Here is a 27,795-nt window from a genome sequence, read left to right as displayed (position 1 = left end):
TCTATTTTACTGCCAGTGTTTGTCCCATCTGGGCTTCTGTAGGAATTGTCCAGAGCCAAAAGCAGAATAGAAGACACTGCACAAACTTTTCGGTGAAACAATCCTCTATCTCAAACCCTATCTCACTCCATAAAGTCCACATTGCGCAAGCGAAGTCCTTGTGGAAAAAGCTTTTGAGTGCTGTCTGACTCTTCCAAAAGTGGTCAGCGTGGTTCGTCCAATCCACACGGCATAACCAAAGCTTTTAACACATCTTACACCCCCCATTGACTGAAAGGCCGTGCCAACCTCCTCCTCAAAAAGACAGGGTCACTTTTAACTGATAAAGAAAGAGCCTATGTGTAAAGGTTCACAGCCATAAAAGCTTCAAAGAACGAGAGAGTCACTGACGCAGACTTTCTGAGATAAAGACCATTTTATTGTCAACTCGCAGGGATGTTGAAATTGCATTGCTTGAGGTAAGAGATCACGACTTTTTATCGTAGTTGTAGTTGATCCACTTTGTCAGGGCTGGATTGGCGAAAAAAATTGGCCTGGGATTTTTGGGTCAAGACCGGCCCTCTAAAAAAAAAGTCATATTCAAAGCAATAGTCGAGGTGATGATGAACTTGAACTAAAACAGTATAAACTACGAATCGAGGACAATAGCGGCATGTTGTTTCTGCCGAATTCAAGCTAACCCCTGATTGCGCCCAACATTTTATTCTTGTCATTTACAACTTGATGGAACTTTTGTAAAACTACTTAACGATCTTAAAATGTGAGTTCCGTTAAGGAGGTTCCTCTCGAGACTGCAACACAAATAAACTTCTCCAAACCAACCAACTGATCACACTGTAGATTTAGACAATGAAATGGTAAAACTCATCAGTTAGAGAGGTGTGTAGTAAAAACAGAATTCCTATGAAGGCCAAAACATTGTAAATCCTTTCAATGAGGGGCAAGAGGGAGTCACCTGACAACTCCCAGCATGCACCTCCTTGTAAAAAAAAAGGAATAAAAAATAGAGGTCTGAAGTTCCAATTGTTACAATAAACAATTTCCTCTTATATTGGCAATGTGTGGGGCATGAGTGTTATGTCCGAGAGGCCCATTGCTCATTATGCAAGATTATGTGGGAACCATAACTCAAGAAAGCGCCACCAGAAGGGTATACAAGGCGTCACATCCCTCTAGTGGAGGAATGGTGTAATTGCATCTGTGTAATGATAGAGATTCTAATAGCTTTTGACGCTAATTGTGAGCCGGTGTAAGGTATTACAGGGCTTATCTCTCGATCTGACTGGCTCAACTGGCCCAAAAGTACGTTGGCCCACCGGGAAAACTCTCGGTTCTCCCGATGGCCAGTCGAGCCCTGCAGTGCACATTGTTGATATCCAGTAACTAAAGCTGATTCTTTTATATTATATATATACATATATATATATATATATATTATATATTATATATTATATATTATATTATATATTAGTTAATTAGGTTCTTGCATATGAGAAAAGAACAAACGAACGACCATTAACATGATCCTTAAATGACAAGGATTCCAGTGCATTCCAGCAAGTCTTTATTATTCCAACTCAAAACAGGATCTTCTCACTTGGCACGGTGGCACTGTGCTCAAAAACACGCTGCGCCGGTTGTTTCCTTTTTTGTTCAACCTTTTCAAGTTTAATTACAAGCTTTAGCTGAACAGGAGCCTCTCCACCTTTGAGAAAATAAATAACAGCTTTTCAATGTTAAGGCGAGCAAAGGCCAAGCTGTCAGGTGAAAGAAAATGAGACGACAGCAACCTTTAATGCATGAGCTGTGATGCAATCATTACGGCACCTCCTATACCATCATTATCTGCTTATGTTTCTTATCATCAGATACCATGATAAGAGCAACCTTTTCCCCCATTTCTGACCTGAGAATGAATGAGTGACAGGAATTGATAGTAATCTGAATCTCTCGACAAACCTACATTCAATCTACTCAATGTGCAAATATAGAGTGCCCTGTCTTTAAACCATTGACAAAAAGAAGTAGTTCTGTATATCTGCCGTAACATTTGATGGGTGAAGTGTGGTGTGTTTGGCCTCTGTGACGCCCGGCATAGTGTGAACAGCGAGTGAAATGTCTGGGAGCTCTCTGTATTGACTGTGAGGACATTGAGAAAGAACATTATTGATTTGTGTACCTTCCTCTCTGTGCGCAGAAATGTTTTTGGCTGTATTTGTCTTTCCCGAGTGTGTGTTTGCGCTTAACAGAGCTTTGAACCGTGCTATAAAGGCTTCTACAAAGTTTGATTCCCTGCCTTCAGTAAAAAAATAAAAAATGAAAAAAAGCCTAATGACAGAGCGCTTTTGATAAAGTGGAAGTTGTTGATCTCAGGGGTTCAAACGAATTAGGAGTTTTTTTGAACATTTAACCACGACAAGCTTGTCACAACAAAAACATTTCCAAAATTATTCAGACACCCAGATGAGAGAGGAGTATGGGGACATCAAGTGTCAAAAAAATACACGGATAGGTTGTCATTGGTCATCTTGAAGCGCTTTCACTGGAACCGAAAAGTCAAGTTAGGAATCTAGGAGTAGCCATAATAAGTCCATTACATCAGCGGCCTATTACCACCTAAAAAGCATTGCGAAAATACAGAACAGCGTCTAAACCAGACGAGAAATGAATTCATGCATTGGTCTCCAGTCTGTTAGACTATTGTAACGGCTGCCCTCTGGCCTCTAAACGAGCTGTTAGAGCTGCAGAACATCCAAATTGCTGATGCTCGAGTCCTGACCACAACCAGGAAATACGATCAGATTAGTCCAGTGCTCCAGTCTCCGCACTGGCTTCCTGTCTCTCAGAGAATAAAATTTAAAACAGCTCTGCTTGTGTGTAAGTCCCTTCATGGTCGGGCACCGAAGTACATCTGACATGTTACAGACGTATGAACCATCTCGGGTCCTGAGATCCTCAGGGAGGGGTCTCCTGGTGGTTCCCAGAGTCACCACTAAATACGGTGAGGCTGTGTTTCAGTTTCACGCAGCAAAGGTCTGGAACAACCTCTGTGAGGATGTGAGACAGGCCTCAATCCTGACTATGTTTAAGACCAGGCTGAAAGGACATCTTTTCCTTTGCCTATTGTTAGTGAATAAACAAAGGTGTGCGAGAGGATAGATGAAGAATAGGCAGCAGTCTTTATGTCTTATACAGGAGAGGTTTATTTACTATCGGTGCGGGACCCGGAGACATGAACTCGAGACATTGCGCTAGTCCTACCATTCAAGTCTGTCTATGCTTCCACAGAAAAGGGATAAATACCCTCTGAGGATGTCATACTGATACACAAGCAAACATTCAGTGGCTGAGAGTGGGCGCCTGAGCACCACAGTCAACACCTATGGCAATTGATTGTATTTTAACACATTTTAACAACATGAAATGTGCCATACAATTACTAGGCAAAAACCTGCCTTGCTTTGCTAAATTTGTCGACCATTTCCTATCAACCACTCACCAATAACATCTTTCATATTCTTGCTAATTGCCACAACACTCCCCTTCCTTATGTGTCTTTCCTTTCACTTCCACCATTTTCTAAAACCGACAGTTGTTGCTTTTACATGTTTGTACAAGATTGACAGGCTGATTTTTTCCCTCCCCCCCACACAGAGGACACGGCGTTCGAGGCAGGGGTGCGTGTGCAGATCCACAGTCAGGCCGAGCCACCGTTCGTCCATGAGCTGGGCTTCGGCGTGGCCCCCGGGTTCCAGACGTTTGTGGCCACTCAGGAGCAGAGGGTATGTGTGTCTCTCTCTCTCTCTGTCTTTCCGTCAATCCCTCTCATTCGTTTAATTGCCTTTTTCTTATCAAACATCCCCCCTGTGCACCCTTACCTGCGGTCCACATGTCCCGCTTATCACTCCGAGATAAAGAGTCCTATGATGAATAGCTGGGTAGAACAGGTGTCATGGGAAATGTCCGGCTCTGTGTGATCTTTCTACTCTTGTCGGGCTAGTTCTATTTAAAAAAAAGACACAAAAAATCCCATCAAAAGTGCACAGAAAGGGAGGACATTTACAAGTTCAAGGGTTAGCGGATTTATGGCTTGGCCCCATCCACATGCCGTACGTTGTGGAACCACTGGCCTTGATTGAATGCACTGTTTGCCTTTATAGCTTGGCGTTCAGGGCGGAGGTCAGCACTGCCCTTTGAGGTGAAGCCTATTTTCTGCTTCTCTTCATCCAAATGTCCACAGATGTGTTAACAAGGGTCAAGGGTTCTTTATGGATGTCCGCAGGAGCTGTTTGGGCAATACACTTCCATACCTGAATCACAGAGAAGACAAAAATAAAGATTAACGGAAATATGCATCTCCTGGGACTAAACCATTTAATGAAAGGAATATATCAGATGTAAGTGAGCTAACATGGCTTTACTGCTTATGAACAAAACAAGCTTTCTTGTAATGGAGCTGAATAGTGAACTGGACCCCTGCCTGTTCCGGTTCTGGGAGGACATTTGCTACCCAATTATTTATAGTAGGTAAGTAAGTGCATTATTTGTCATTGTACAAAATTGCATTCAGCGTTAGTCCTGAGGGCCAACCTGACCAGCATATTTTGTAGGTAAGGGGAGAACCCGGAGGAACCCTTTCTGACTGCCTTCAATGCTCCTCTGAAACAATGCACCGCCTCCTGGGTTTGTCCCTATTTCAGAGCATGGTGTCCTGCACTGGTCAGCTCATCCACCTTCTACTTCTTCTTAGCTCCCGCGCAGCTCTTTCCGCTCCAGTCATGTGGTAATTCCTCATAAAACACACAGGTATAGAATATATATCTTCACTATATATAACTTTGAAAACTGACAAGTTATGAAGCCTAGGCGTTAATTCAACCTGGGAGACTATTTCAGCTTTACCAACCTCCAGCCAATGATCACTCCTGTGAGGGCCACACCTCCGCCTAAGCCTTTAACGCAAGAGCCGCACCTCCATAGCAGCCAATCATCGCCCTCGGTCCTGTTTTTAAGCCTCCAGCTATTACGGTTCATGCGCCTCCCAGCTGTGCTGCGACCCGCCACCTCCCCCTCTCCACCTCTTCTGTCCTCGGCTCTCCCATACCACCACCAGTGTCCAGGCTCTGGGTAAGACATCCCTAACTCCCACCTGTCCATCCAGACAGACTTTCATACATCGATGTCTACTGCCGGGGTCTGATCGCCAAACTAATAATAACAACTAGGCATGTCAAAAAAACTTCTAATTGCTGCTTTTGCCTGTTTCAGTCTATCCAGGTTGAAATGAAAGCATTCTGATACATATGTTGGTATAATCTTATTAAAATAATCATCAAGTCATATGAGAAAAATAACATTTCAGTGTTAATAACAGTGTAACAAGTGAATTTCTCCTTTGTGAGATCAATAAAGGTTTATCTTATCTTATCTTATCTTATCTTAATGTAATCTAAATGAAGGCAACACTGTCTATACATACAGTATTGTGATTATTATCTGTTTTTTGAGGAGTTTTACTGGGTTTTGTGGTTCTGGTAAAGCACAATTACATCAAAATAAGGAGACTGATTCTTCATGGACATGTAGCTTCCCTGCGAAGCCTCGCCGCCTATGCCCAACAACCTCTAACTCCCCCTGAGTCTGTCAACACAATCCCCTTCATGCTTTAGAGGTTTCAGCCTAATTGATCTCCTGTCTGTCATCTATTATCTTTGTTCCATCAAGTGGGGCCAATAACTCACCTACAGCCAACCTACATACTCGTGCACATAAATGAGAGGTTGTTGAACTCCTTCTGATTTAAGTTTTAATGCTACTACACTTCACTTCTATGTCAAGTGTTTATTGTGACTTGGTGTCAGCAATATTTTGCCTCATCATCTTTGGAGCCAAGTCAATGTGGGAAAACCGAGCTGATTCATTTCTGTCAAGAGCAAATTACTAATCTACTTGTAATACGTTTGAGGTGTTTTTTCTATCAGGCCTGTCAATACAAATGTCATATACACTGCTCTATGCAGACATTGCACTAAGACTGACTGTGGCTCAGATACAGCGCTTGTATTAATGCAAAGTCAGCACTTCAGATCTCAGCCTCTGCCAACTTTGTCGTTTTTCTGACAACCACAGATCAAACCAAAACCCAGGCCTCTAATTACTTGGCTTTCAGATTGTTTTAAGCACATTACAACAGTTTCCCTCGTGGATCTGTAAAGTTGTGCCCAAGTCTGAGTCTAATCCCGTTCATTTTATACTCCGGTGCAGCGGAGCAGCCCCCACGCAGAGCCTGGAGCTGCCGCCGCTCGGCCTGCTGGGTAATGAGTCCCCGCGATTCCTCTGTGTATCTGTGAGTGGCAGGACTGCGACAGGCCACTGCTGTTCTCCTGCCGAGTGAACAGCGTCCTTCCCGGCTCCACAGGCTGGCACTGCGGGAGGCGCGGCACATTTAGCTGCTTCTAATTAACGTAGAACTGCACTTTGTACCAAAAAACTGCAGAGAACCTACTGGGGGCACGATCCACCTGCTTCTCCCCAATCATCATCCGCTCCAACCAGTGGGACTTTGTCAAACACATCCAAAACGGCGCACACCGACAAAGAGTGTTTGGAGTGGGAATTGAGCTACTTTCTTGAGTGAATAACAAGTCCGCATGTGAAAATTACTTTGAGAATGATTTAATTCGACTCATTTCGGTTTGTAACACTGGGCACACAGTTCAAAGACTTACGATTAAGTGAAGTAAAGGCAGAGAGTCGGTCTTCAAACACAGAGGGCATTTAAATGTAAGCCCAGCAGATAAAGGGTAGTGCATTTCTATAGGATTTAATAAGAGAAAGGTCTTTTCTTTCCCACAGTGGATAGCACAGTCTTTTAAACTATTATAGCTGTGAAAAACGGTATACGAGTATAGGAGAAAAATGGCAACAAGGAGCATTCCCGAAACTCCCTGAAATCAACATTTATATTATGCAGAACACAGTGCCAGGCCCTCAAAATATTCACAAGTAGAGAGCTTGACCTATTTCTGTGGGCTGATTCAGGATTGCTGAATATGCAGTAATTATCCAATGAGAGGTTATTTGCTGAATTTATAGTTAAGTTATGGCTTTATTTATTCATTTATTGCCAGGCAGTGTGAGCGTTCATTTTATAATCTAGAGTGTTGTTTTATTGTTAATATTTCCTAAATAGGTTTATCCACAATGAGGAGCACACCCTCTGCCAATGGCCCAGTCAGAGTCACAATAATTATTATATCGACTTTTGGTTCAGTAAATAACAGATAAACGATATATTTTTGCTACATTTATCGGCATTTCCCCCATTTTTACTTTGTAAAACGTTGATTTCTGACTGAAGCAGATTGAGTTACATAATATTTCATGTTTATAAAAGCTTGTGTGGTATTTTAGGGTATGATGATGCACTTTTAGAAACAAAGGTTTACTGTCATTTATACGCCAGGGAGTTGACAGTATCCAGTATCGATAGAGTCAATAATATCGTTTATCGCGATACTTTCCAGCCTCAGTACATCGAACTTCAAAATTGTTATCGGGAAAGGCCTAGTCAGAGGTCCATATTTTGGGTTGCCAGATCAGGCTAAAACAGAATAAGAAGCCTTAAAGGGGCTAGATGCAAGTTGGCCATTTTATTCTCACTACTGCCACCTCAGGTCATTCATGTAGCTGCACCTTCTATATTAAAGAGGGGGTATTATGCTTTTTTTAATCACATAGCTCCAGTCTATAGCACACTACAATGATGACGAAACCTTCTGTTGGTCTGTAAATGCAGTAAATTAGAATAACTGCCTTGTATAAAATTGCTCTCTCAAAATGGCTGTAGCGAATGTCTTGAAATAGGCCTCTGTCTCTTTAAGAACCTCAGGCCCTTTCCGACACGCCCCCTCCACACGCTGTCTGTGGCATCAGTGGGGAGGGGGCTCTGCTGAAGAGCAGTGGTTGGTTACTCGGCTGGTGACGAAAGCTCCAGGAGGTGGGGGCGTTCCTAGGAGGACTCAGGCAAACCTATCCCTAAAATGGCTGCCATCCGAGTTTTTACAGGTTACTCAAAAATACGTGAATCTGCCAAGGCAACACTTCAGGCATGTTTTTAATGAGGGAATGACATAATAACATGATGTAAAGCTTGAAAAAGTCGATTTTGCATAATACCCCCGCTTTAAGCTCGTGCATGACGGCAATTCAGACCCAAAGTAACAACTTTTTGAGAGACAGTGCAGGATTTTAGAGGCAGTTGTGGTGAACAGGTCTGGGCTCATTAGCAGATAAACAATATATACCACCTTATCACCTTAGAACATTGCTGGAACATGTATGGGGAGGAAAATACACAATTGTAACATTTTTAAACTCTGTATAGTCCCTTTAAAGGTGCATTATGCAACTTTTTATTTATTTGACCTTGTAGTGACCCAGCAGCTGCATGAGTGGTCAGCATGGCGCCTTTACTTTCAATCATGGTGGTCTTAACAACGCTGCAGGATCGATTGTTTTGTAGGTCTTCTGGTGAGAGTCAGCAGGGAAAACCTTCCAAACAATTGATCCTGGAGTGTCATTGATGCTACTGTGATGGAAAGTACAGGCACCATGCTGACCACTCACACAGTCACTACAAGGTCAAATACGCACAAATATCAACTTTTTTTTTTTTCACATAAAAGTTGCATGTGCACCTTTAATATACAACAGATGATTAAAACACAGATTAAAAGTTGGCCTGCTAATGTAGTACAGTATTTCCTCGTAAAAATGCCATTTTCAAATTCATCCTATTCTGAAACTACTATTTGCGCAACTAAATGCCAGTAACACAGTGCAAATACATTACAGACAGACTCCGTGGATGTAACATTTGCAATTACTGTTTGTGCTACAATGTATTCCACGCTGCCATTTGGACATTAAATGCCAAAAAGCACTTGCTTGTTAAGTATCTGAAATACCATTACCTGTGTACAATATTGTCTGTAAACACTTTCATAAAGCATTGCTAATGATCCTCCGAATGTGGCTTTACCTCCACAGAAACCGGACTAATGGCACCGATCTGATCCGCAGGGCTGACCTTATCAAAAGGCTCCTCGCTGGCGTCCTGCAGACTGTATTAAAGCCATTCTTGTAGAAGCTGAAGATTAGCAATTCGCTTCCTGCAGAGCGGAGCGGCAGCCTCTGTATTTTATTATTGGACCCTGTGCGCCATAAGTCTCCAAGCGTGATATGAACCTCCTCTGGTTTATCTGATTAGGTGGAAATAATCTGATTGGTGGTTTTAATTAGGCCCCAAACAGAGATTAGCTGAAGGTGCCGGAAAGGTTAAGGATTGCTGAGAAACGCCTTTTCAAAGTCCCTAATAAAATTAATTGCGTCAGCGTAGGTGTCAGTGCTCATTGCTCCTGCTCGCTCCCGGCACAGAATAAGGGCACGGCTTAATTTTCACCTGGGACATCAGCAGAACAACCCAAGTCTAAAATATTTAGCGCAATTGGACTCCGCTTCCCATCGCATTAATATGTATTGTCTTTGAAGCTGAAATGTGTTTTTACATGGGCATAATGAAGCTGTAGAGAAGTGCAGTACTTCTTTCTTACTTACTTCCCACCTTGTGTCATCCGTCTGCCAGGTATTCTTTTGCCTTTCTACCATCTGGGACATATTCTTCAGTGACTTTTCTGAGCTTTTAATCATGTTGCATTGTTGTTTCTTCTAAAATACAGACCTGGAGTCGTATTTCACTAAATTTATACAGTTTTGAGTAATCAGTTTACTTTTTTGTAGTGATGGCCAAAAAACTCGGCGCTCCGGAGCTTGTATCGCTCTTCTTGAAGCAGATTGTTTTGAAACACTGCGTTGGAGCCTCATGACTGTCTCGAAAACTGCTTCATTCTGTGAGTTGCGTATCGTGTCTCAAAGCGGGTCATCTGCTCAGAGCGTCTCACTGTGCTGCCTTTAGTGGCGAGGCGCTAAACAACAGATGTTTCCTCATAGTGATGTAAGTCATTAGTCATAGATAAATAAATGTCCTGTATTTCCTCCATTTGCCATTTAACTGTGTTCATGTGGCTGTGGGCCAGAATACGTCCTGCTTTTGAACAGATACAAAAGCAGGCGTGGAGCTGATCAGGCCAGGGAAACGTAAGGAGCTCATAGTGTCAAAATTAGCTCTGACTAAATTGTTCATTTCATTCATTTATTTAAAGGAATAGGCCACCGTTTTTACATACTGAGATATGTTCTTACCTTAGCTTTGACGAGTTCTTTAGGACCTGTCTGGTCTTCACCCGTGCCTTCAATCACGTAAACACAGCGCAGACGGCGTTAGCATTTAGCCTCTCCCTCTCTCCACTATAGCTCCAAAACAGGTCAAGATAGAAGCTACCAAGCTCTTCCACGTTTTCCCTATTTTAATATAGTTACGTGAAGTGTTCCACTACAAAGTATAATTACACAAAATTAAACAATGTGGATTTTCTAAGCGGATAAAAGGGGGAACTATATTGTAAGGCGTAATAATACCAGGAGAAGTTCGAAATCCGCGCAGTAATCTTCACTTTACTGCGTAGTAATCTTCACTTTTCTGTGCGGATGCGGTTTTGCACGTTTACTTCCCCCTGCTGCCTGCGGAGGGGGCTGTAACCCAACTATGAGACACAGTCATAGCCCACTGTCATATCAAGTTATAACACCTGAAATATCGCGTCTGAAGTGCCCAAATACAGGTTTATGAGCCACTATTATGTCTAAGTCCACTTTAATCCTTTCATATGAGTACACTTTCATTTCACTGCCATTTATGTGAAAGCAGTATGTGCCAAATGCTCCTTTGTCTCATCCCCACCGCAGCAGGAGAATCATCTTCCTCCTCACAGTCCACATCATCCCCTCTTGCCAGTTTCTTTGCCATTATTATTATTTTTTTTACAAAATAATTGCACAGGTTTGCTCCCAATTTACGGAAACTACTTGGACAGTGTTCCGACCTCCAAAAGAGCCACTGGGTGTTCAAGACCAACTAACAAGGAACAGTTCGGCCAATTTCTACCTGGCAGGATGCACTGTTCTGTTTCTGCCAGGGCATTGCTTGGCACATATATTCGGGCTCATTTGCGGAGCCAGCAGACGACAATAGTGGGAGTGGAGTTGTGAAAGTGGCGAGTGGCTGGTGATGGATTCAGGAGCATGGCGAGGTGTTCAGGAGCAGATTGGACTTCACAGCTCTCTTTGCAGGAGCCCATCTCATTTACTGCCCCGACACAGCTCACTCTCTTTACTGTTTAGTTTTTAATTGTGGATGTGGGCCGAGTTTAGAGTCTTAATTTACCGTCCAGCGCTTTGTAAATTGAGACCATTTTTACAAACAACATGAAGAGATTACAGTGATTTCCTCTTTTTTAGTTCATTCCGGTGGCACAAAATGTCTTCAATATCGTTTGTCGCAATCTATTCTTGACTCAATATATAGAACTTAAAGCAGTTTTATCTTGACAGATCTCCTGAATCTATACACCAAGTCGTTTTCCCCACAGGCTGAAAATACTCAAGGGGCTAGATGCAAGTTAGCCATTTTATACTCACTACTGCCACCTCAGGTCATATGTGTAACTACAGCTTCTATATTAAGCTCGTGCATGACGGCGCTTCGGACCCGAATGAACACCTTTTTGAGTGACAGTGCAGTATTTTATATGAAGTTGTGAATATGTCTGGGCTCATTCTACACATTAGGACATTGTTGAAAACTCTGTATAGTCCCTTTAAAGGAACAGGCCACCATTTTTCCATTCTGAGATATGTTCTTACCTGAGCTTAGACGAGTTGATGGGTGCCTGTCTGGTCTCAGTCACACAAAAAAGACCAAAGGGGCCGCACGGTAGCGCAGCGGTCAGCGCTCTCGCTTCACAGCTAGAAGGTCCGGGTTTGATTCCCACCAGGGACGGGGCCTTTCTGTGTGAAGTTTGCATGTTCTCCCCGTGTCTGTGTAGGTTTCCTCCGGGTACTCCGGTTTCCCCTACCACTAAAAACATGCACAATAGGCCAGGATGAATGATGTGTGTGAGTGAATGTATGGTGGTGGTCAGAGGGTCCGTTGGCGCAGACGTGTGTAGTCGCGAAAGCACTTCTGACAGTCTCCCCCAGGGGAAACTGAAGCTACAAATGTAGTTTACTACCACCGAGTATGGAGTGAATGTACAATTGTCTCACGTAAAGCGCTTTGTGACCATGTCTGTGAAAGGCGCTATATAAATAAAGATCATCTTCTTCTTCTTCTTCAAAGATGTTAGCATTTAGCCTCTCCTCCTCTCCTCTATGGGGCCAAACAGGGGTGAAGTTAGAAGCGACCAAGCTCTTCAACGTTTTCCCTATTTAAATACGATTGAATAGTTACGCGATACAAGTATAGTTGTTGACATGTTGACTTTCTAAGCGGAAAATTGTGAAGTGTAATAACACCTTAGGAGCACTTTGATATTAAAGGTGCATTATGCAACTTTTTTTATGTGGCATTTTTTTTATTTATATTTGTGCGTATTTGACTTTGTAGTGACCTAGCGGCCATCAATGGTTAGCGTGGCGCCTTTACTTTCCATCACAGTGGCCTCTATGACGCTCCAGGATCACTTGTTTGGAAGGTTTTCACCCTCTCACCAGAAAACCTACAAAACAATTGATCCTGGAGCATTGTATAGACCACCGTGATCAAAAGTAAAGGTGCCACGCTAACCGTTCATAGCCGCTAGGTCACTACAAGGACAGATACGCACAAATATCAACTTTTGTTTTTTGCACAAAAAGTTGCATAATGCAGCTTTAAAGGGGCTAGATGCAAGTTCACCATGTTATACTCACTACTGCCACCTCAGGTCATACGTGTAACTGCACCTTCTATATTAAGCTTGTGCATGACGGCACTTCAGACCCGAAGTAACACCTTTTTGAGTGACAGTGCAGGATTTTAGAGGCAGTTGTGGTGAACAGGTCTGAGCTCATTCTACACATTAGGACATTTTTGGAACATGTAGGGGGAGGAAAATATATATTTTTTACACTTTTAAACTCTGTATAGTCCCTTTAAAGTCAAAGTGTTCCTAAGTCATAGGAAATCGACATGTTTTATTTTGCGTGACTCTACTTGGATTGTGTAACTACTCACGTAACCATATTTAAATAGGGAAAATGTGGAGGAGCTTGGTCGCTTCTAACTTCACCCCGTTTGGCCCCATTGAGGAGGAGAGTCTCAATGTGAACAACAGCTTTGGTCTTTTTGCGTGACTGAACGCACACAAAAAGACTAGACAGATACGCATCAGCTCGTCTAAGCTCAGGTCAAATCTCAGTATGGAAAAACGGTGGCCTGTTCCTTTGAAAAGAATACGATGCCAATATTAGTTTTGTTTGTTTTGATTATATGTCAAAAATGGAAGTCATGAGTGAAACCATTGCACTGTCCAAGGCATTCTGGGAAGCGTTTTTCGCTAGCTTACTGAATTAAGAGTGTAATTACATACTGCGTGCAGCCCTTTTTTTCTCTGAAGCTGGAAGTCCAGTTCGTGGGTGTCCAAATTTACACAGATACGGCCAGAAGTTGTTAATAATATGTCGTCCTGCAATATTATTTTGCTATACCGCCACCCTGCATGGAATAAATCACCTTGTTATTGTGCTGTATCCCGGTAACTATGGTGTGTTCGCCTTGCAGCTGACGTACCTGCCTCCCCCGTGGGGAGAGTGTGAGTGGAGGGCTCTGGAGTCGGGCTTCTTCGAGGTCTACAGTGTGACGGCCTGCAGGATCGACTGTGAGACGCGCTACATCGTGGAGAACTGCAACTGCCGCATGGTGCACATGCCTGGTCAGTCCCTGTGCTCTATAGATGTGTTTTATGCATGAAAGCCTGTCTAAGTTTAAGTTAGGCTGAAGACCATGTAAACAAATAATTGATCTCTTATTTATTTACTAATACTTTAACTATGTCAGACCCATTTCAAAATATAAAAGAATTGAAGCATGTCAGTAAGTGTCAGATAGTGATCAAGATGTGTTAATGTATTTAATCATCATTATCACAAAGAGAAGGAAGAAGAAGAAGTTTGGTTGTTTGAAATCGTAGTTTGGCATTGTTTAACCGAGTAACAACTTTCCCAAACAACACAGTGAGAACACAGTGACTCATCATTAGTTATGAAAGGATGTTATTACAGTGAAACCAAGGTTTTGTGCTCCTTCTATAACCAACAGGGTAAGTAAAGAAGGTCAAGACCCAAATGCTAGAATATTTTTAACCAGTTTGCATTAAAATAACTTATATTTGAGCAGCATCAGCTTCATGGTCGTATAAGCTACGCAGTGGCGGAGTGATCTGCTAGAAAATAGTCCCTCAATGATACAATCATTCATGTGATGCAAGGTCAGTTTTATTCCAAAAATGATTCTATCGACACAGACATTTATATCATTGGTCTGGCGTTATAAGCGATTTTCCTCAGGTGCACTGTGGAGCGGGTCAGACTGTTTTTAATGCAGGCTAGCTGATACTGTAGAAATGCGCTAGCCTTGCACTAGCCTAGCGGCACAAAAACTCTTCAAATATAAGAACTGCATGAATTACAAAAAAAAAATATCTCCAGAAATCAGCAACACTCTGGATAACTAGGAAATGAGGCCCTATGTCAAAAATCCTCAAATATCCCTTTAAGATCTGCAATTGCACTTTCTTAGTGAATCCCAGATAATAAATAGCCCCAAGTCAGGGGTGTATCGAGTGTACGTTCCTCGACTCCACTTTTCCGTGAGGTTGCATAGTTTTTTATAGGAGATTAAATGCTGTAGAGAGATCGATCAATAGTGCTGCCATTTGAAAAGACCAAGGGTTATGAGTTTTAGCAGCGGTGCCACATAGCACCTTGTTTACAGTTTCAGTATCTAAAGGATAGATCGGGTTCAGATATACTGTAGTTCGGGGAATTTTTTTGAAAGGAATCGCCAAACAAAAAAAATCTTGTACTTGATTTTAGTGCAGTAATCTCACATCCCAAGACTGAAAGATCAAGCCTGCTTTATGTCCTCTCTTTTTGACACTGCTGTGAGGAAATGTTTTCATCTTACGGACAGAGACAGCTGCATTTGTTCCATGTGTACCGGCCGCTCACAGTCATGGTTCTCCAAGCGCATTTGTTTGACTTTTTTTTTTCAGACTGGATTGTGGGTAGAGTTGAGTGTTGCATACTTATAGGGTGTGATTATTTAAAATGGCCTTTTCTGAGCTTTTTAACATGTTAAAAACTGTACTATTCCCTCATCAAAAACACCATACAATGCTCCTCCTGTTTAGCAATTTAGAAAAAGTATTTACCAAAGCTTCACTAGACAGAAATAGCAGCTCACTCTGTCCGGAAAGGCCCTGACAGTACTTGAAGGGGGTTTATTGTGGAGGGGAGTGAGGGAAGGAGGGGCTTATGGAAACTGCCTTGCTTAAAGGAATAGGCCACCGTTTTTATATACTAAGATATGTTCTTACCTAACCTTAGTCGAGTTAATATATACCCGTCTGGTCTTTGTCCGTGCGCTCTGTCACGCAAACGGAGCACATACGCAGCCTCTCCCACATCTCATATAGCTCCAAAAAAGCTCACGATAGAAGCTACCAAGCTCTTCCACGTGTTCCCTATTTAAATAAAGTTACGTGAAGTGTTTTCATGCGAAGTATATTTACACAGAAATGTAACGTGTCGATTTTATAAGCAGATAAAGAGGGGTACTATATTGTGAGGCGTAATGATACAGGAGCACAACGTCCGCGCAGTAACTCCTAAAGACTTCCCCCACTCACTTCCGTCAATAGAAGCTGCATGACTTGTACAGAGCCTTTTACAACAAGCAGAAAATGAATTTTCGGAAAGTGCTCGCGCATTCCTACCTCATGGTAGAGGTCCTGAGTCCTGTGTCGTCGTCCGGGGTGAGTTGGAAATCTGTGAAACATTACTACACTATATACTTTCTGCTTGTTATCACAGCCCGGCACGATGCACGTAAAAGGCATTGTTCACAAGTTATCGACGCTTCTTCAGCTGTTCTCTGCTAGCTCTCTACAAGTCACGCAGCTTCTATTGACGGAAGTGAGCGGGGGAAGTCTTTAGGAGTTACTGCGCGGACACTGTGCTCCTCGTATCATTACGCCTCACAATATAGTACCCCTTTTTATCTGCTTATAAAATCGACATGCTACATTTCTGTGTAAATATACTTCGCATGAAAACACTTCACGTAACTTTATTTAAACAGGGAACACGTGGAAAAGCTTGGTAGCTTCTATCGTGAGCTTTTTTGGAGCTATATGACATGTGGGAGAGGCTGCGTATGTGCTCCATTTGCCTGGCAGAGCGCACGGACAAAGACCAGACGGGGATATATTAACTCGACTAAGGTTAGGTAAGAACATATCTTAGTATGTAAAAACGGTGGCCTATTCCTTTAACCTTTACATTGTTTTAGATCTGTAGCAACAAAGAGTAAGCTTGTGATCTAGATGTGTTTGAAATGATTACCAAAATAGAATACCTCCTCCTTAAGATTATTTTGTGTTTGAACTATCTGCAGGTGACGCCTCGTATTGCACTCCGGAGCAGTACAAAGACTGTGCAGAGCCAGCTCTCGGTAAGTCCCGCCTCTCCTGTTCAGTCATGGTGCGCCTTCTCCCAAATAAGGATTATTTCATCTGTCGGTGAGAAGATTAATGTTAAACCAGCATAAGGAGGAACACAGGCGCAGACAAATGTGTAATGCCAAAGAGGATTTACATAAAACACGACCTAGAATCAAAACTCGATTTTTAAATGAAATAGATATTTTTTTGCCTAGCCTTAGTTTGCACATTTATATTAAAGGTGTATCTTATTTTTAGCGTATTTGACCCTTCCCTCAATGCCGCTGGTGCAACCTGTCAGGAACAGTGGGCAACCGCAGTGCAGCTCCCATAACATCTGACAAGAGCCGTCAAAACAAGGGATGCACCGATCCAATACTGGTAACGGATATTGGAGCTGATACTGGAAAAATTACGATATTGGGTATCGGCTACAAATACTGATACAGTATATATAACCATTTTGCATTTAAAAGAACTTATATTTGAGCAGCATCAGCTCCTGGTTGTAAGCTACGCAGCTTAATATAGAAGCTGCAGTTACACGTAAGCCCTGAGGTGGCAGTAGTGAGCATAAAATACCCAACTTGCATCTAGCCCCTTTAAGAAATAACTGATCAAACATACTGTATTTGTAATGATCAGATCACGTAATGTGACTTGTCACATACCCAAGGATATTTATTTCAATCATTCAGAGAAAGACACTTTTGAAGGGGCTAGATGCAAGTTAACCATTTTATACTCACTACTGCCACCTCAGGTCAGACGTGTAACTGCACCTTCTATATTAAGCTCGTGCATGACGGCACTTCGGACCTGAAGTAACACATTTTGAGTGACAGTGCAGGATTTTAGAGGCAGTTGTGGTGAACAGGTATGGGCTCATTCTACACATTAGGACATGGCTGGAACATGTAGGGGGAGGAAAATACATAATTTTCACATTTTCATCTGTATAGTCCCTTTAAGAAAGTCTCTGTAAATATCAGATATCGGCAGATGCTCAAACCCCAGTATTGGTATCAGAAGCAAAAAAGCTGGATCGCTGCGTGTCTAGTCAAACCTTTTCTTCATGCACACTGAAACTGTTGCTGAGTGTATAGGCCAGGTGCAATTTACAGTCTCCCTTGACTTCGATGGAACGGAAGATTTGAAAAGTTGATTTGATAACTGCACAGGTCAGCCCAGGCCACATGTGAGCATGCTCTTAGAACGAGGTCCCAACCCTCACGCTGAATCGTCTGTAATTATAGTGGCTTTTTGTGTGTTAAGATGATTTATTAAAGGCAATAGCACCATCTTAATATTTCCCCTCATGTGCGAAGGCCTCATCAAGTATGTAACACGCATTGACAGTGTTAGAGTTCAATTTATTGGATGGATGGGCAGACAGATAATAGCCCTGTATTCTCTCCTTGGAGCAAATTAAACACCGTGTTAAAGGATTTTGGGGAGATTCAAATCACTTTCATACAAAGAGGTTGTTTTCCTTATCACCTTGAATTTTAGATATAGAATTATGATGCGGGGTAACCTTTTCGTTAACAGTGAAAAGCATTCAGTGAGATCAATGGCTTGGGGGAAGTTTTTTGAGTTTAGGAGTGTTGGTAGAAAATCTTGCTTATCACTTGCTTAGCACTACACTATTATTAAAAACCAAACGATTTTTATTCCATTACTTGTAAAAGAAGTACGCAACTTTCAAGTGTCTAAAGCCGTTTAGTAATGCATCCATTTTAAGTTAAAAAAGTTTTGAAGTACTCTCAGTTTAAAAGAAGCAATTGCAGTGAAGCGGCAGTACTGTATATAAATGTAGACTGAACAAGCTGTTTGGTGCTCTTTTTTATATCAATGTGAAGTAGCATTATGTCACATAAAAGGATTTCTTGACACATTTGCCTTCAACATTTCAAATCCCTTCATGACCACTCCAGTCATGCTTTTGAGCATTTGCAGTTGTATACATTATGAATGAATTACTCTAAAGAGGAAGTACCTTTGAGGGCCCAATCTTGTGTTTCTAAACGCAGGCTTTAGACTAGAAGCTGGAGAAGTGCACTCTGTGTAATCTTCAGCTCCAGACCTCCAGACTAGATGCAGTCAGTGGGTTGAATGAGGGTTGGAAATGGGCTGTACAGACACCCATGGCATACTGGCGAATGTACGTACAATAGCGGTTCAACGGATTTCACTCACAGAGGAATAAAGCTTGTAATTTGACGTGGAAGAGCTTGAGGGCCATATCTTATGCCTGGTGGAGGGAGTGCACAATATCTTAATAATAATAATAATGCATTGGTTTTATATAGCGCTTTTCTGGAAACTCAAAGACTATTACTATACATTGCGCTATTTCATTGCGATATCCATACTTGCTGGTGGTAAGCTACTATTGTAGCCACAGCTGCCCTGGGGTAGACTGACGGAAGCGAGGCAACCAGTCTGTGCCATCGGCCACTTCGACCACCACCACTCACTCACTCACGCATTACATTCGCTAGGCTTCCTGGTGTTCCCAAACAGTCTCCCGTCGAAGTCCTGCCAGGCCCTTCCCTACTTAGCTTTCAAGGTCTGACAGGATTGGGCATAGCAAAGGCAGTATGGCACTGCAGACAGTAACAAACGGTATAACACTTGTGAATCGCGCTGAATTGCTTTATGTGCCTGCGCCACTTGGAAGAGGGCGTTGGTTATAGGTCGACTGAGGCGTGGTTTACAAGCAGCACTGAGAGCAGTGGTCTGATGGCAGCCTCACATTCATTTCCTCGTTTCCATCGCGCTGCCTTTTGTTCTCCCTTAAGCATAGTAAGCTCTCACAGGTCAAACTAAAAACTTTATTAACCCCATCGTGAGCTAAACAATGTGCCTGTCTGGAAAGAAACAGATTTAGCCGCTGCCGGTCCCGCTGCAGGGCAGATCGGGAACACAAAACAAAACAAATGCACATGCTCACTCCCTACTCCCCCAGAACCCTTGTCTCTCTTCTCTTCCCGGCCGAGGAGTCTGGTTGGAGGAAAAAGTGCTTCTCCACCCCACGTACTTCCCACTTAAAGGTACACTGCGCAACATTTTAGACTATACTGTTGCCATCAGTACAAAACATGCTCCTAATGACCAGCGCGACAGAAAGTGCTATTTCTGCTGTGAGAAATCAAAGAATGGATTTGGATGGGAACCTAACCTGTTTAAATCTCAAATTCTGCTGACTTTAGTCGACATCTCCATGGAAACGAGCTGGAGACGTACCCACTCCCGTTAAAGTTATGTCATGTCTTAGGAGAGCTGAGCCACTCACAGCAAAATCACATGTTTGAGGGCATTTTTCAATGCTGAAAATATCTGTCAAAAAATAAAAGCTTGTATTTAAATTGTATTTTTTGGGTACAATTCTACGTTATGTAGCTTTAAATGTGCTAAGTCTAGGAGCAAAGTCACAAAGTGCAATCCTACTAAGAGCAAAATGTTAGGCTATAAAGTCTGCATTTTGAAGCACAAGATCGGGCCCTGAAAGTGATGCAGCCTAAAAGCTGAAGGAAGTAGGCTACATGTAGTGAAGTAGGCTTTACAATGTTAATTAAGACGAGTAGAGGGAAGGGGGCGAGTCACACCATGCCTCAGTCCAGTGATTCCCAACCTTTTTATTTGAAGCCTCCTTTGCTTGTGCTGTAGTTGGGCTGCGATCCCTTCTTTCTAAGCCACGCCCCCGCGCCATGGCCACACAAGCAGTGGCGCAGAGTTTGTTTACACACAAGATGCCACTCTCTTCTGCACTAACGCTGTTGTTGCACCAGGCAGAAGATCGGGCCCTGATCTAACCAAAAGCTGCATTAGAAAGTATATTGCTCCGGGCTTGTGATCAAACAACATCAAAGTTCAACTCTTTCACGCAGGGGGTGCATGAGAACTTTTGCCCCAATCACGTTTACCTTCTCTCCTGTAGTTGCCTTCCTTTTAAGGAACAGTTTAATGATGCCAACACACACTCGCAGCCTGTCGCCGCCGCTGCAAGTAAAGTCCAATTTGCTGTAGCCACCGGAGAAGATTTCACACGCAGCAAAGTTTGATTAAGTTTTTTATATTTTGTTCTTTCAAAAAGTGTGCCGCTCAAACGTCAGGGGGATATTTCTTTAAAGGGGACAGCTGCATCTGTTCACTGTGCACGACTCGTTTTTCATGTCACTTTGCTTTTGAGAAAACAAAGGCACCTAAATAAAGAGGCAGCCAAACAGAAAACTCAACTCAAATATATATTGTATTTCTGCTTCACTTTTAAACAATATGCAAACATGCCAAACTGTCGTAGATCCTTTTTGGAGACATTGTTACAACTTAATATATGTGGATAAAACTATAAAGAATTATTGAAGTTTGTTTTCCAAAAAGTAAAGTCTTAAAGGCGGCATTAGCATTAGCTGCCATATGAAATTACAAACTCTGAGGGTCAGACGAGTATTAGTCAACTCGAATGTATGAATGCTTGAAAATAAGTGCCTTATGTTGCCCATATATATTGTGTGAAATTTTTTGCAATATCATTACGAAGTAGAATCACATTTAAATTTGCGTGACTCATGCATCTAGAGAAAACAGATCAACAATGTAACTGGAAACCTTTGAGCATTAGAAGGTTTTTACACATTCATTCATCTTCTCCCGTCGGTGGGACACAGAGGCAGCCGTCTCAACAGAGGTGCCCAAATTTCTCTGTCCACACACACTTTATACTGATGGATCCCAAAGCCTTGCCAGTGCAGCTGAGGAATTGTGTCCTTCCAGCATGTCTCAGGTCATCTGGTGCCTCTTCCTTTCTGATGGGTTGTGCTCAGAATACTTCTCCAGGGAGGCGCCTTAAAGTGCCCAGTCGGATCTGGTCGTTTCAGGCATGACCCAGAGCTCATCACCAAAGGCAAGGGAGTAGATAAACCAAATCAAGAGCCTTACCGCTATATCCACTTAGGCTCAATTCATTTATATTTAAGTTATTGTATTTTGTAAGGAAATCCCGAGGATACCAAAACATTCCAAATGGTTTGTCAAATTTCTCAGTGATCCCACATTCTGTTTTCACATTTTCGGATGGATATAAACTTACCAGATGAGAAATCCTCATAATACATCTGACATTTTCTTTCAATAATTAAAACAAAGCTTTGCCTTCAGCTCAAACAATGTTTTGATCAAAAGCAATTACACAGCAAATCGCTAAAGATACAGTATCAGACTCCACATCTGATCAGCAGCGTTTATGTAGTCTTACGCAATCTTTTGTCGATAAAAAATATATTAAAGTAAATAGAAAAGACTCTTGTCTTTAAAACCTCAGGCACAACTGACCTGAATATGTCACTCACAGCACTAGGGTCTATATTCATTTGCACTTTTGGATTAAAGTATCAACATCCAACGAAGGTAAGACGCTTGAGGAGAGAAATTAATCATTGGCATGTACCCGGGGCTTGCTCCTATATCCAGTAACCCCTCATTTGAATAAAAATAGGGGAGGACTGGGGGGCCATATTGGATTTCCTGTCTCCATTACGTGACAGTGTGGCCTTTTTGGCTATTACATCTCCGCAGGGGACAGGCTCCTAATACAGTGTGATCCGCAGGGCTCTGCCAGAGCCAACTCAGCCGCCATAATAACACTGGGAGCATTAACTTCCCCTTCGCTTTGCATTTAGAGGCACAATGGTGTCGTACTTGCTGTAGCTTCTAAAATTAGTTGTAGTCATGAACAGTGAATGAGCGGCATATATGGATATTGGGGCGGCGTGGTAGCACAGTGGTTAGTGCTCGTGCTTCACAGCTAGAAGGTCAGGGTTCAATCCTGGGTCGGACGGGGCCTTTCTGTGTGGAGTTTGTATGTTCTCCCTGTGCCTGCGTGGGTTTCCTCCGGGTACTCCGGTTTCCCCTACCACTAAAACATGTACAATATGTTCCCCTCTGGCGCCGGGACTCCCTTGAAAAAGAGATTCTTAATCTCAGTTGGACTTTCCTGCTTAAATAAAGGTCAAAGAAAGAGCCCCATTAAGTTTTTTTCAGCAGGTGAGGCCATTATAACCTCCCCTCATTCCAGGTGATCTGCCTGGAAGCACCATCTGAACAGGCCCCGGTCAGTAGGGTGGGATCCTCTGGCAAACAACATCCTGCCGGAGTCAACCGCGAGGCAAAGCTTTTTATCTCTCTCCGGAATACTCTGGGCTAGGATCTTGAAAAAAAGCACTTTCAAAACTTTTAAGTGCACAAAACATACATCACATTTACTGTAAAAGCGTAAGAAAAAACAGTGTTGCCTGTTGATCGTACATATCAGCACTTGTGGAACCATACTGCTGGCATTAGCAGCAAATAGGGAGCAATATTGGTAGTACAGTATAGTGGGAGCAAAGGAGTGTTATTACTGCTGATAGCGGCACTAAGAGTAGCTGTCGGACTAGTGCTGACAGTGTGGTGGGTTCAGCACTGGGCAAACACTCCTTATTCCCTTTGCCTTATGAGCCAAAATGACGGAAAGACCGTCTGAGAGTGCACATAAAGCAGTTAAATTGTGTCTTATCTCCCTCTCAGGCAGTGGCGTATTTGATGAAGCTACTTTTGAAAAGTGGGTAGTTACAAAAAGGGAAAATGGTGTAGCAGTAGTCTCTGGGTGGTTTTCACTGTCCTCATTAGAGTCATTTCTTTCTTTGTCTGTGAACCAATGTGTTTTTTTATCTTAATACCCATGCTATGAATGCTGATCAGTAGTTGGTTGTTCCTCTCTATCTCGAACGTGGAGGATTCAGTTGCAACAGAAACACAGACAATACGTTTCTGAACTGCCAAATCGCTAAAGGTAAAGTTAAATTATCATTTCATCCAAGTCTGACACGGTGAAATTCAACAGACTTGATTTGTTCCGTGTGTTCAGCAGACTAGACTTTTTCCAATTCAAAAACTAACCACACTAGCAAACACAAAAATGCGTTTCAGATCCCTCAATCTTAGTTGTAATTGTACCAGTCGAAGTATTGTTAAGGTTAGGAAAAGGAGTAGTAGTTTATAGAAAAATATATGGTTGTGTTGATATAGTGCTTTGCTTCTTGTTTCTTCTTTTACACTGACATAAAGGGCATTGACGTAGTTCTTTATTTGTAGAAATGTTATAAGACCTGATGGTAGACGTGGTAGACGTCTTGGTACAACTTAAATGGTCATTATAATAGCCGCAAAGATGTGGCGAGTTGAATGTAATTACAACTGGTGGGCAATTTGAGTAATTATCTCTACTTAGGGTATTCATAGGAAGTTGGAAATTGCTCTTTGAATGAACAAGTGTTATTGTAAAAGTTATAATTACTTTGATACAACTTTTGAATGGTCTAAGAACCATAAAGTGGGACATGTTTTGCCTCGGTTTACTTGTAGGAAGGTAATTTGCTTTGAGTCGTGCTTTTCCTGAATGTAGACATGAATCTATAGTTGGCAGTGAGTTATTATGAAGCCACAGCTGTCCTTGTAGTGAGTCGACTGATGGAAGTGTGGCCGACATCTGCTCCATTTGCCCCTCTCACCTCGCCTGGCCATCCATCCACTCCTGCTTTTTTTTTTTTTATCTGTTCAGAAGCAACGACGGTCTGGATTTTGCCAACAGCCAATCAAATCTCGATAAGTTTTATATCGATCCAATCACAGACCACGTTGTCACGACAGGAAGACGAATTAACCGCCAGCACATTTTTTTCTTTAATGTACAATACTTAACAAGAGTGGGCCTCATTCAAGACACGTTCTTAAGGCCGTCATAGGAAGAACAGTCTGGAGAACTCTTATGCACAAAAAATCTCCAGTTCTGTTCATGATCATGCTCCTGATGGAACCCAACATTCTGCGTCAAATCCATTTGTACATATTAAATCATCCATCCATCCATTTTCTTCCTCTTTTCCGTTGCCGGGTCGTGGGGGCAGCTGTTGGAGCTTCCCAAATCCCATTGCACCAGCCCCTTATGGCTCCTCCTGCAGGTGGTGGGTCAACGGAAGGACGGCCTCATGATTCTGTCCGGGCCTGTTGGTCTCTCATAAGGGGTTTCTGAACGGCTCTTTGTCTGACCCGTCAGATCAGTTTGCCATAGGAGACCCTACCAGGGGCACGAAGCTCCCGACAACAGAGTCCCCAGGATCATTCAGGTGTTCAAACCCCTCCACCACGTTCAGGTGGCGGTTCCAGGAGGGGATATTAAATCATGTATCAATTAATTCCAGAATGTAAAGTAAGCATAATTATATTACATTTCGGATGCCTTTATTCAGAAATAAGTTGGTAATAATCACTTGTAGCCTACTTTTATTAATGGCAAAAAAAGTACCAATGTATTACTGCTAAACTTTTGAATGCCGCCGTTCAGAAATATCATTAACTATGCTGCATTAGCGTTATTTGATAAAGACGAGTGTCTGCCTCGATCCCACGACCTTGCGATTACAAAAGCGCACGCTCTACTCGTTGAGCTATACGGGCAGCACGTTGCACTGTTGTAACCGCATGCGTTTAAAGCACTGACCCGCGGGACAAGAAGGAAAACGCTTTTGTGATGTACAGGTTATATCTATTCAGACATTTTGTAATGAGAGCAAAGGAAGGTCCTTGAGCGCGTGTCGTGTTGGTAATTAGTTTTGGATTCGTGTTTTGCCGTTCATATCCTCCTCTGTCTGTCTTTTGTCCTTGGTGATATGGTGAATCATAGGCGGTGACATAATGCTAATAAGTCCTCACACAAACACGCTTCCAAGTCGGCATTCACCAAACTCAGAACACAAAGCAAAGTATTTTCCCTACTTAAGAACGTGTCATGTATCTGGTAGGGTTTCCTGACACTGCCTTTGTAAGTTTAATGTAAGATTTTAAGAAGTTTCCTAAGAAGATGTTCATGAATGAGGCCCAATGTACCAACGTATCTTCGTAATCTCCGTGTTGCCATCTATTGAAAGTATTTTTGTCCCATTCCAAATGTTCATTGATTGAAACAGCCGTTGTACTTCTGTGTTGAATTGCTACTAACTCCTTGTCCCTTAAGTTTTTGTGGCAAAAAAGACATCGATTATTCACATTTGTCTTCGCTCTTCTGGCCGATGCATCGTAAAACCACAACCTACACCATATGCCAATTGCGACATATCCGACTTTTCTGATTGGTTAATGCCATGGATATAATATAATAAAGATGTGCGGGTTTCATTCAGCCCCATTCATTGTAAAGGGTCCCATGTCGTGTGTGAACCTTGATGGCCGCTCTGTCTCCTGTGTGAACCTTGATGGCCGCTCTGTCTCCTCCTCCTTAAAAGGGCAAAAAGGCGGGAAGCCCTGCACTCGAGAAACGGGGCCTCCACAGAGCTCCAGAGCTTGATTGACAGGCTCTGGAGCCAGTCAATGCACTGAAAATGCTTCCAAATTTCAGGCTAATTAACTAAAACTAGCGTGGTTAAAGATATTTCACCCACCCCAGCGTGGTCACATGGGTCATAGCGATTTTTAGAAAAAGAAAAACTCTTTGGAGCCAGGCTTTCAAGACGTTTTTGGGACGTTTGAAGTATCATTAGAATCAATGCCTCCAAGGTCATGTTTCTTGGCGTTGCCCCTGGCAGCAAGGGGGTGGTATAACAGCGATGTCAGCTCCCCAGAAGAGTGTTCCTCGCCCATTGGTTAATACGTTTGTCAATCAAGCCCATTGGGAATTCGAAGCACGACTTTGTAAAGACGAGTAAAATTCTAACCCAAGGCACCTGGTCGACCCTCACGATCTCCCATATTGGCAGTAAATGGATCCAATCTTTGCTTAGTTCCTGAGATCAGTCAAGATGGTTAAAGTTTTGTTTTGATTCTGTAACATGGAAAGCTCGCTCTGTAATTCACGTCTTTGTAGTTCAGTGCATTGTTGTTACTTTCAAAAATCACAAAATCCTGAATGCAACTGTCGGTCAAAACTTGAATTGGTTGAAATCTGCACAGCTCGGAATTTGCAAAAGAAAACTCACAATTTCTTCTTTCTCCGTCACCTCCTCCCTCATCACCTCTTCTCCTCTCACACATAAAAATCCCATTCATTCCCACCGCGGCACCCTTCGTTTCGCCCCGAAGCCAAACTGTCAGCGGTGGAGGGCAGCAGCTGCATGTGCCGCGCACCCTGCAACATGACCCGCTACAACAAGGAGCTATCCATGGTCAAGATCCCCAGCAAGACCTCGGCCCGCTATCTGCAGAAGAAGTTCAACAAGTCCGAGAAGTACATCACGTAAGTCTCCCAGCGCACTGCATCACACTGGCATCAGGTCATCACCAGATTCTTTCTCTTTATTTTTGAGAAAGTGCATTTAAGAGAATATTTAATTAAATTCAGGAGGCGCCAAAGAAGCGCGGCTCACTGGATACGCTGCACTGTTTTCCCACATTAGTTACACTCTTGCCAACATGGTTATTTTTATTCCGGTGCTATCGCTGAGAAAACGAACAGTATGTTGACTGATACACTGATATGTTCGTCAGAAACTAGGTCAAAAAAACAATATTCATTTTATTTCTCGTAATTCAAGTGTGGGTGACTGAACTATGCACACTTTTTGACGCAGCTGAATGAAAATAGCTTCACCGTACTGACGGAAATGCTTAGAAACTTTGTCAACCTCTCACGACTCATTATATTTTTTTCTCGCTCACTCTTAAAGCAGTTTTCACTTGTTTACCTTAATAAACCTTTTCGTCGTCCCTCTGGGGGTAATACTAGCGAGTGATAGCTACTTTTCTGCCTCCAGGTCGGAGTCACCAATACTCACTAATGGAATCACGGAGAAGAAGCCAACAGGCTATCGGGCAAAGCTAACTGTGGGCTAGCACCACTTAAAAACAGTGTTTACAGCCAAGTTTGATTGAAAAAAATGATCTCCATTGTGTAATTGGATGTACAATATCCCCCTCTCCCTTTGACTTTTCTGTCAGTGTAGTTTTTACTCTCACGGACAATTAATGAGTAAAAAACTGCAACATGCTACAACACATGCAGTGGCGCTTATGGCCTGTAGGGGCAAGGGTTACTTAGTACTGCTTTAAATAAGTATAGAAACTGTACAGATTGTTTTATCTCTACCATGCATTAGATTAG

The 27,795-nt window shown here is 42.5% G+C and overlaps 1 protein-coding gene across 2 annotated transcripts in view; it reads left to right on the top strand.

The window, feature by feature from the left end:
• The window catches only part of asic2 (acid-sensing (proton-gated) ion channel 2), a 572,447-nt gene that overhangs the window by 519,599 nt on the left and 25,053 nt on the right, over positions 1-27,795 (top strand). For both annotated transcript variants that reach the window (XM_079564463.1, XM_079564462.1), the window contains 4 exons: positions 3,655-3,782; positions 13,721-13,871; positions 16,616-16,672; positions 26,778-26,931. In XM_079564463.1, coding sequence (XP_079420589.1) covers positions 3,655-3,782; positions 13,721-13,871; positions 16,616-16,672; positions 26,778-26,931 — 490 coding nt within the window. The remainder of the gene's footprint in view (positions 1-3,654; positions 3,783-13,720; positions 13,872-16,615; positions 16,673-26,777; positions 26,932-27,795) is intronic.

This window comes from Gobius niger (assembly GCF_951799975.1).
Source record: "Gobius niger genome assembly, chromosome: 10".
Classification (NCBI taxonomy): domain Eukaryota; kingdom Metazoa; phylum Chordata; class Actinopteri; order Gobiiformes; family Gobiidae; genus Gobius; species Gobius niger.
The sequence above is the reverse complement of the archived record's forward strand: the minus strand, read 5'-3'. Positions and strand labels throughout refer to the sequence as shown.